At 40.1% G+C, this 11,252-nt stretch overlaps 1 protein-coding gene across 1 annotated transcript; it reads left to right on the top strand.

Moving 5' to 3' along the window:
- Positions 1-1,364: 1,364 nt before the first annotated feature.
- Positions 1,365-11,220, top strand: LOC129410806 (globoside alpha-1,3-N-acetylgalactosaminyltransferase 1-like; the record flags this gene model as incomplete). Its single annotated transcript, XM_055159680.1, has 5 exons — positions 1,365-1,454; positions 7,426-7,464; positions 9,842-9,937; positions 10,501-10,533; positions 11,086-11,220. Coding segments are annotated over exons 1-5 (362 nt in total), but the record flags the coding sequence as incomplete, so codon positions are not given.
- Between the last annotated feature and the right edge of the window lie 32 nt (positions 11,221-11,252).

The raw sequence follows: 11,252 nt of genomic DNA, 5'->3' as shown, positions 1-11,252 counted from the left end.
ATCAAGTACTGACCAGACTCTGAGCTTCTGAGATCTGACGGGATCAGGCTTTGACAAACTGATATGGACACAAATAAAGGAAGTGCTCCACTATGTTTTTAAACTCCATACACCTTCACTAGAATCGTTTGGATGAGTTTGGCTCAGAATCTACTGAACTAAAGGTAAACAAGGTAAACACAACTCCAGGTATGTTTTTGATGAGGCAACAACGTTCTACACTGACTGGAAGTTCACACGAGTCCATTGTGTGTGGTGTAGGACGCACATGTTGACAATTGCAGTCTGCATTAGCAATGCTTCAATAGACCACTAGATGGCAGAATGTGAATAAAGCAGTCACAGTGTGGACCGAACACATGTGCAGAGATCAGTGACCTATGACCTCCCTCAAAATCCCAGATTAACACAGCATTTTAGAATGACCTTTCAATGTGTCCTTAAAGCTCCTACATCACACAGTCTGACTCCTGTCAACCTGTTTTGTTGTTGTCGTTGTTGTCGTTGCTGTCGTCGTCCTAGTTGTCGTCATTGTCGTCGTTGTTATCGTCGTCGTCGTTGTTATCATCGTCGTCGTCGTTGTTGTTATCGTCGTCGTTGTCGTCGTCATTGTAGTCGTTGTCGTAGACGGCGTTGTCGTTATTGTTGTTGTCGTTGTCATCGTTGTTATCGTCGTCGTCGTCATTGTCGCCATTGTCATTGTTGTGATCGTCATTGTCGTCGTTGTTGTTGTCGTCGAGGGCGTTGTTGTTGTTGTTATCGTTGTTGTCGTCGTTGTCACGGTTGTTTTTGTTGTTGTCTCCTCAAAAACAGACCTGGAGTTGTGTTTTGTGTCATTCACACATAATGTATTTGAGTAACTTTATTATTAGTCTGTGTTCTTGAGCTTGGAGCCCTGATGAAGAGCTCATGATGAAGCACATATAAAGAGCTTTTACTTTGCCATCAGTGACTTAGACACTGTTCCTTGTGACAAACACTGTGCTACAACAGTAAGAATATTTTAATCTACGTATTTGTGCGTTTTCTTTCAGATGACCACACAGATGTTATTCCACATGTAAACTGGACCAAACAACCAGAGCCTTAATATCACCTGCCCCGTCCTCTTCAATGAACATCAGACAAAGTGTTTCTCAGCCTAAATGTGCAGGGTTTGTGTGTTAAACATGTGTGAATGAAACAAAACACAACTGAGGAAACTCCATTAGAACATAGATCACAAGATAGTGTCATATGGGCCCTTTAAACAGCAAACTCCACTGTAGAATTTGGACCTGTCCTCCACCTGTCTGTTGCGAAGCTCCACCCCTGACAGTTCATCCCAGCTCCAGGCCCCACCCCTTCTGCAGACGGTGTGAGACGCAGAGCAGAAACAACATCCCGAGAGGAGTCATGTGGTGCAGCAAAAGTCAGATTTTTGTCGGTTTCGCTGCGGCTTTTTGTCTGATGGGGTGAGTCTGTAATAAACTTAAAGCTATATATTATATAAACTTAAAGGTATTTATTATATCAACTTAAAGCTATATATTATATAAACTTAAAGCTATATAGTATATCAACTTAAAGCTATACATTATATTACACAAAATGGATTTTTGTGAGCTTTAAGCCATGTACTTTGTACCATGTTGTACTTGTTGTTACCTGTTATAGACCTGGAGTTGTGTTTTGATTCATTCACACATGACTGAATAACTCTTTGTTAGTCTGACTGCATCTCCAAAGCTGTAAATGCTCTGTGACATGTTGTGATGTCATAAACTGGTAGTATTCTAGTTAATAACTACACCCTAAAAAATGTTGTGTTATTGTAGTAATGTTGTACTTTGATTCTTTGCCCCATCCTCCACCTGCTCTAAGAGAAATGTCTTTAAAAACACGTTTTATGTTTTTATTTTATGACTAAGATTTAAGTTAATTTATAACTTTCCACAACTGAAACTTTTTGTCAATTCTAAGTTTTACATGAACATGTCAATAACTCGTTTTTAGTTTGTGGTCTCTTGTGGCTTGACCTAACGTTAGTTAAGATCAGAGCACATGACTCGAACCTCTTATCTGTAAATTCTGGTCTGACCATTTCCTTTAAACGTCCTGTGATACGATTTCTCAGACACAGCAGCAAAAAACTGGAACATGCTTCAGCTGAACTGAAAACTTGTTTTAAATCCCACACTTTATCTCATGGGCTAGAACAACGGCTTCTGAGCAGCAGGCGTGTCAGCAATTGGCTTAAACATCAACTGTTTCAACATCCTGACTGATTGCACTGGACATGTATTGTGTAGATGTAAATGTGTTGTGTAGATGTAACTGTGTTGTGTAGATGTAAATGTGTTGTGTAGATGTAAATGTGTTGTGTAGATGTAAATGTGTTGTGTAGATGTAAATGTGTTGTGTAGATGTAAATGTGTTGTGTAGATGTAAATGTGTTGTGTAGATGTAAATGTGTTGTGTAGATGTAAATGTGTTGTGTAGATGTAAATGTGTTGTGTTTGCTCATGACATTTATCTTGACTTGTTGTTGATGATTTGTATTTTACTTTATAATTATACTGGTGAATTTGGTAAATGTACATTTTAGAGGATACTGATGACATTATTTTAGAAGATAATGATGAATCTGAAATCTTGTATTTATAGAAATTAGAATGAATGAATGTTGATTGTTTAATATGTTTCATGTTGAACTGTATGTATATGTAATGTAATGTGTGTATATATATATATATATATATATATATATATATATATATATATATATATATATATATATGTGTGTGTGTGTGTGTGTGTGTATGTATGTGTGTGTGTGTGTGTATATATATATATATATATATATATATATATATATATATATATATATATATATAATTTATAAATTTCTCACCTTCCACGGTGGTAGGTCTCTCACCCTCATTCAGCTCGGGTCCTCTTCCAGAGGTCTGGGAGCTTGAGAGTTCTGCGCAGTATCTTTGCTGTTCCCAGTACTGCACTTTTCTGGACTGAGATGTCCGTTGTTTTTCCTGGTATCTGTTGTAGCCACTCTTCCAGTTTGGGGGTGACAGCCCCGAGTGTCCGATCACCACAGGCACCACTGATGCCTTCACTTTCCAGGTTCTCTCCAGCTCCTCCTTGAGCCCCTGCACCTCTTCCTCTGGACCCCACTGTCTGAGACATTCTCTGAGCTCCTCATCTGTCAGGGCCTTGTCCTTGATGTTCTCAAGGAGCTTGGATGTTTCATCCTGGACAGTGGTTCTCACACTCACTAGTCCTCGGCCTCCTTCCTTCCGGCTTGTGTACAGTCTCAGGGTGCTGGATTTGGGATGGAATCCTCCATGCGTCGTCAGGAGCTTTCGTGTCTTAACACCTGTGGTCTGTATATCCTCCTTTGGCCAGTGCATGATTCCTGCAGGGTATCTGATCACTGGCAGGGTGTAGCTGTTGATTGCCTGCGCCTTGTTCTTGCCATTGAGGTGGCTTCTTAGGACTTGTCACACTCTTGGTATGTGCCACATTTGATTGACACTTGTGCAATTGGCTTCAAGGATGGTTTTCCACAACCGTATCAAGTTTGCAATCAGAGTTGGCACCAGAGCACATCAACTGGAGGGAAATATTTTAATGGGGTGGAGTCATACAAATTAGAAATGCTATCAAACACATTTTTCTTTAAGAGTATTAGGCTTATGTGTTGTTGTTGTTATTATTATCATTATTGTTAACATTATTATTAGCTGCAATAGTTGTTGAGGCTGTGTGGTAGACGATACGCACACAAGACAATAATAAAAGGTTGAAATTATTATTATTTTTTTTAAACAATAAGGCCTGCCACTGCTTGTAAACATTAAACAACAGCCTCTTGTCAAAAAACACCCCTGAACAACATCACTGAAAGAAGCAAGAACGAGCCACACATCAGATAGCACCAGGGCTGTAGTGTATGGAGTAAGAAAGCTGTCAAAAATATTCGTGCGCGTAAAATAGAAATCCGTGCATATTTGGCTGTAGTTGCGCATAAAATAAATATTTGTAAACTCTCAAATGAGTCCAGTCGTACATCAAATATATTGTGTGTATTTTATCCATCAGAATACGAATTGAAAAATTAAGACGTCATGAATTACAATCACGAAATGAAAATTTACGATTACGCTTTCATCAGTACGAATACGAATTCACAGACGGAACTTTACTGTCAAAAATCCGTCATCACTTCATAGACATTATTCATCGAGCAGAAGAAACATCGATCAAGATCAAGACTGTGCAGCTCAAGTTTGTATCAGAGTAAAAACAGAGTAATAGCACAAGAAGCTACAACAGCGACCAACAAGTGGGTTCATTAAAATCTATTGTAAAAATGTCTTGAATTCGGGAACCGAACGCTGCTGTATAATATTGTGTAGAAACACCTCCTCTGAACGGGAAATTTCACCTATATGTTAGAAAACATAGTGGAGCCAGTTGGCAACATCCAACGTAATTTTATCCCAGGGATCATTAGCAAATATCAGGTTCTCTGTATGTTTAGATTAAAACATTCACGGCTACAGCCACAGCGAGCATCAGTCAGTCTTAACCTTCATCTCAGCTGCATTTCAGACAATGGGTTATACGTGAGTTATAATGGGTTATACTTAGCAAATCCATCCACGTCACGGTGACGTTATACTTACCGGTAAATACTGTAAACATACCAAGGTGTTGCCTGTAAACACGAACATTAATTGTTGCTGGAAGCTGCATTAAACTGTAATGTGTAACATTTCATTAGCTGTGATGTCTGTAACCAGGACAGTTTGGTCGTGTTTGGTGTAAACTGGGACATTTCAGCGTCCTGAGGAACGTTTGGTGGCATTTCATGCAAGAAATGCAGCTTGTTGCAGCAGATGTGCACGGGGCCCAGTCCTGCCACAGACCAACAGCCTCTCCTGAGTCTCCTCTCTCCATGTCCCCCAGAGCGTCTGACCTCTGAGGATTTATACACAAATACCACTTACATATCAAAGCAGAGTGACTTTAGTTTCACAGACTTGAGGACAGGTCAGACCACAGAGGCTTTTCCTGACGCTCGTGTCTGCTGAGCCTTTACACCTGCTGATGATGCTCTGGTCTTGGGTTTTACAAAAGACAGATTGAAAGAAATCTTTCCACAATATACATTTTATATAAATATAAATTTTATGTATTTTATTATGGCTTCTCCATATTACTCTTATCATATTCATATTAAAACGATTACCACCGATAAATCAGAGCGGTGTCAGAACGAGGCCTTTCCTGATCTGTACACCAGGCTCCCCCTGGACTCTGCTGTGACGCTGCAGGACATAGAGGAGGGACACTTTTGGCTTTTTTCACAGGATCTGCTGACCCTCCCTGACCACTGCTCCTGTTAAACTGCACTGAGACATTTGACCTTTGAGACACAAAGGACACTGAGACACTCACTGGAAATGTTTACTGCAGCAGAAGTGCAACAGTTTAATGCAGCAAAACTTGAATTATCCTCAGGATTAATAAAGTATCTCTTTCTCTCTAAAACTGACCTCTCCATGGAGAGGGCTCTGAAGTATGGTTTGAACATTCTGGTTCCATAAAATCAGGCAGGAAATATCCTACCTCCAGAAAGGTACATACTGTAGCTTTAATATAAACATTTATATTTCCAAAGAAACTATCGTCAAAGCATCAGTGATGGGAAAAACGTTTAAAACAGTGTGACATCTCATTGGGATGATGTATGATTAACCCGGACTTTCTTGTAAAACAGACCACTGCCTTTTTATGACACTTAACAAGCAAATAACTCTCAACTTAAACACTAGAGCCTATATATTATGTATATTATGTTATATATTACCTATCCTAAACCAAGTTTCATGAGCTTTAAGTCATGGTAGAATTCAGTGCTAAACAACATTTCGTTACCTTGTATTTATATATTTGTAATAGCAATACATTTGAATCTAATCTAATCTAATTCATACTTAACTGCGTTTACAAAAGTGAATATTCACCTAAAAACACTGGACTGGTCTATAATGCACAAGCATCCAAGCAGAAGGAGCAGGGCATTCTCAAGGGAACTGTTTCACTGTGCACCAGCCTCCAACCTCCAACCTCCAACCTCCAACCTCCAACCTCCAACCTCCAACAACCTGCAACCTCCAACCTACAACCTCCAACCTACAACCTCCAACCTCCAACCTCCAACCTCCAACCTCCAACCTCCAACCTCCAACCTGCAACCTCCAACCTACAACCTACAACCTACAACCTCCAACCTCCAACCTCCAACCTCCAACCTCCAACCTCCAACCTCCAACCTACAACCTCCAACCTACAACCTCCAACCTCCAACCTCCAACAACCTCCAACCTCCAACCTCCAACCTACAACCTACAACCTCCAACAACCTACAACCTACAACCTACAACCTCCAACCTCCAACCTCCAACCTCCAACCTCCAACCTCCAACCTACAACCTCCAACCTCCAACCTACAACCTCCAACCTACAACCTACAACCTACAACCTACAACCTACAACCGTATCCATGGAGACCGTGCATGGGGCTAGCTCTGGACATAGATACCACAGGCTTTTTGCCCCAAAAATGGCAGAAAATGTGGCAGAAGACCTTCTAGAGGAAATACTGAGGGAATGAACCATTTCATCACCAACACAAACACTAGAGTGGAGTAAGAGTGACGCCTTTTCTGTTGAATTTCATCATTCAGTCATCTGCACTTTAATGTTACAAGTTCATATAGAGAATATATTACAGACAGCCTGTGACGTACACCTCACTGATACGATGTATGATTAACCTGGAAAGATCCGCCGCCTTTTTATGAGTGTCCACATTTTAACAAGCAAAACACTCTGGACTCAAACACTAGAGTCAGTGTTAAAGAGCCTATATGTATGTCACATTTACCTCCTCAAAAACACACCTGGAGTTGTGTTTTGTTTCATTCACACATGTTTGAGCAACACTTTATTATTAGTCTGTCTACATCTCCAAAGCTCCAAATGCTCTGTTCCACCTTGTGATGTCATGTAGTGGTAGTTTTCAAGTGAACAGCTTCTTTTACCTTTAGTTCAGTAGAGATTGGCAACTTCCATCATTATCCAAATGATTCTAGTAAAGATATGTGGAGTTTACACAGTGGGGAACTTCCTGTATTCAAAATGAAACAGAAAACACACACTGAGGAGCATAACTGCTTAACTTTTGGAAGAAAAGTTCAGAAGTACAGAAATTGTCTGCCAGCCCTGGTGCTCAGATCCCCCCCAAGACCAGATACGATGAAGATACGATATGATGATATTTTGTTATTGTTACATCTCTAGCAGAGACGTCTGGGTTTGTTTCATTGGCTGACTGTGATTCCCATGTGCTTTTTATAGGTTCATTTACATTTACACTGGAAGAGACTGGTCCAACTGGTGAGTCCAAGATCACAAAGTCCACACTAGCACCTGTCACAACTCACATCATATTTAAGTCATTTGAAGAATACAGAAAATCTGCTTTACAGAAGAGCAGAGGTGTGTGCTAGATTGACTTGACTTTTAAAGAAATTGTACTTTATAGAGAACTTTTCTAGCAGCACACACTTACTCTTACTTGAGGAACATTTTTATTTAAGTACTAGTACTATTGTACAGTGTAACAGTACTCTTACTTTAGTAATATAGTGTACAGTGTAACAGTACTTGTTACTTGTACTTGTTAATCTGAAATGATTTGAACATTTGTGTTTCTTGCAGCTCCCATTAATCGGTAAGTGGAGTCTTAGTCATAAGTATTTATAGTGCAGCAGATTAATTGCATATTTCAAGAGAATCGTTCACTTTGGTATAAAAGCATGACATTTGGCACAGACATTCTCTAAGGGTCATGTTTTGGGAAAAAGGCGTTGGCCATTCAAAAATTCAAAATGGCAGTCATTTTCATTTTTCAAGATGGTCACTATTTCTGTCAAATGTTCATTATGTCGAGCGTTCAAACTGTGATGTAGGCATAGCATTTTGTGAAAATACTCTGTTGAGAATGTTTTTTTTGGAGAATGGTGCTTGTCCCTCAAAAAATCAAGATGACAAACATTTGATGGTTGAGATGCCATCAGCATTTTTCCTTTTTTTTTTTTTTTCTTCCTCTAAATGCAGTAACAGGTAGGGCATCTGGTATAAAGTCCTCTAGTGCCACATCACTCTGTAGAAATACCATAACTGTTTCAATAGGAAGTTCATTTTGAAAAATGTGTTTAAAATCATTTTAGTTGAGTTACTTACTTTGTTCATCTGTGCTCTGTGGTTTGTTGGTTCTCAAACATCTTCCTTTTTTCTGAAACATCAGCTGTAACATTCATGAACTTCCCCACAGCTGCAGCAGAGCTCTGGATATCACTCTTTGTTTGTAGACGACTCTGGAACAAACACATTCAAATCTGAGTACAACTGTCACACTCTTGTAGATGGACAGTCAAATACAATTTGTCTCATGGAAACAGTCCTTACATTAACTCTAATTTCAAGTAAAACACCACAAACATGTTTTAACAATGAGGACATTCTAGTGCAGAGAAGCACATAACATCTTTGAAAAGTCTCACCTCCAGATCAGTTCTCATAATCCTCCTGCTCCACACTGTGTTTCCTCTGCTCCTGGAACTGTCCTGTGTCCTGTTACATTTGAATTTTCCCTCCAAATGTTTTGGGGAGGAGAATTCCAGAGGGAGGAGCCTCACCACAGATTATAATAAAGTCATGTTTTTCAGTCTGATTAAAACATGCAGGTCTCACATCGGCCACAATCAAGTGACCTTTGTAAGATTTAAACATGCTGGACAGAGAAACGTTAAAAAGTCATGTTATTGTTGTCAAATTTGTTTTTGCAATTGGAGCAACCCCTCTCAGACCATTTTTTCAGTATAAGTTTTTTATTTATTTCATTCTTTTCACAGACATTTGTCACACAGACACTTTACAGAGCATTATTCACTCCAGATGCGGTGGTGATAATAACCTGCTATTCTAGCCACAGCTGCTCTGGGGCAGAATGACAGAAGTGTGGCTGCCATGCCAATCGGCGCCATCGGCCCCTTGACCACCACCATCACTCACACGTACCTTTCATACTAGGCAATGTGGGTGAAGTGTCTTGCCTAAGGACACAACATAAACAGTTTTTTACAGCTGGTGCCCCCCTGTGGCACCTGATTTTCCCAGTGTCTCCCATTCAAGTCCTAACCAGGCCCGGAGCTGCTGAGCTTCTGAGATCTGATGACATCAGGTTTGGACAAGCCAGTGTGGCCACAAATAGAAAAGTCTTGAAAAAATGGCCGCCATATTGAATTTTTGAGTGGCCAATGCCTTTTTCCTAAATAGCGGCCCTTAGAGAGTATCTGTGCCAAATTTCATGCTTTTATACCAAGTGAACGTTTTTTTCACTAATCTCCTGCACTAATATTTGAGAAGTGAGTGAGCTGGAGATTTGGTATTTTTTGGTATTCCTCTGTAAAAAGGCAGATTAAACTCACAAGTTGCATCTGTCTTTATATAAATACATAGTTTTCTAGTTCTTCTTTTGTGCATAAATAGTTTTTGCATGAGCGCCCCCTGCAGATGTAGTCTGGTGAGTGCAGTTTGGGTCAGATACACAGATACAGAAGAGTTTCCAGAGCTTTTGCCACACCCCTTTTAGTCGACCAACTGACTGACAGCACAGGTCTTTATTCCTGCAAGAATTTCTTTACTCGCCTAAAGTTGTAATATTTTCCTGTGTTTTTGAGGACGCATAACCATTTCCTTGTTTCCTAAGGTTGCTGAGGGAGCAGGTGCTCTGCTCTGCGGTGGACTCCAAAACACCAGAACTTTACAACCGCTGCAAAGTAGAAGAGCTTCTGATGAGTCCTGGGTAATGTAGCCTTCTGTAATTGAATGATAATATCAGATACACTTCACAGCGAGCGAGACAGACTAACTGAAAAACTGTGGCCTAATGCTGGCTCTTTTGTGACTGTAATGTTGTTGTTTAACAGCACAAATCAACTCACCTGTTGTAGTTCAGAGAAGTCATATCTTTATGATCAGATTGTGTTCAAATACAAATTACCCATTTCATACCAAACGAAACTCCAGAGTGGAGTGAGACTTAAACCAGACTTTTCTGTTGTGTTCACCTGGCTCCTCCTGGAGGCTGCTGTGATGTTGCAGGTGTCCTCCTGTTAAACTGCACTGACACCTGTGACTGAGACACAAAGGTGACACTGTGGACATGTGTAACAGTGGTGGTACAAACAGGACTAAATGAATAAGCAATTGAAGAGTTCTCAGACATGTGTGAAATAGAGCAGTCAGTCAGTGAGAAGATAACTACTACAACACGGTTAAAAGTTAAAAGCTCTAAAAAGTCAATAGGGCAGAATAGGTCTGATTGAAGGAAAATAATGTTTTGTCTTATGTTTCCATTCTTTTCAGGTTGAAATATGCCCAGCCGAGCACACTGATCGGGTATGTTTGCTCCACGGACACGACAAGGATATATTTTGTATAGTTAATTTTCACATTCTAAAATTAGATAATGTCATCATCATTTCAGATGGAGCAGGCCCTATAGAACTTTATGGGAGATTTACTGTTTCTAAAGAAAGCTCCAAACAAATGTTTCTCCTTCTCGTTCTTTGTTTGGGATCGGCTCCACAAAACTTGTCATATGAATCTTATGTCTTAAAGTCCTTTTAGCTCAAACACTCACGTCTTGACGGTTGAATAATGACTCCACTTTCTGAAGCAATTGTCAAAAAACATTTGTCTTTAGTTTATTTCTCCTGACAGAGAAGATGCTGAACTTTGTGCCAGTTTTTTGTTTCATGTGGATCGGTTTAGAAACTACAGAAATATGAACCATAAACCAGATCAAGACCTCTGTGATCTGACAGTTACAGAGCAAACTCCAACTGAGACTCTGACCAGTCTGAGCTCAGGTTCTGCTACTCTAGGGCTCTAGTACAGATATGTAGTGATTCTCACAGTAATAACCTGTCACTCTGTCGCCCCCTGCAGACGCACTGATGTAAACTCAGTGACAAACTGGAACGCACCGCTGGTCTGGGAGGGGACCTTTGACCCCGTGGTCATGGACAACATCTATAAACGAGAAAATCCGAGGATCGCTGTGCTGGTTTTAGCTGTTGGCAAGTAAGTTCATAATAAAACTAGAGGAATCATCG

This window comes from Boleophthalmus pectinirostris, unplaced genomic scaffold (assembly GCF_026225935.1).
Source record: "Boleophthalmus pectinirostris isolate CB_2022bp ecotype Guang Dong unplaced genomic scaffold, ASM2622593v1 HiC_scaffold_2310, whole genome shotgun sequence".
In the NCBI taxonomy this organism is placed as follows: Eukaryota; Metazoa; Chordata; class Actinopteri; order Gobiiformes; family Gobiidae; genus Boleophthalmus; species Boleophthalmus pectinirostris.
This window is presented reverse-complemented; position numbering and strand designations above follow the sequence as displayed.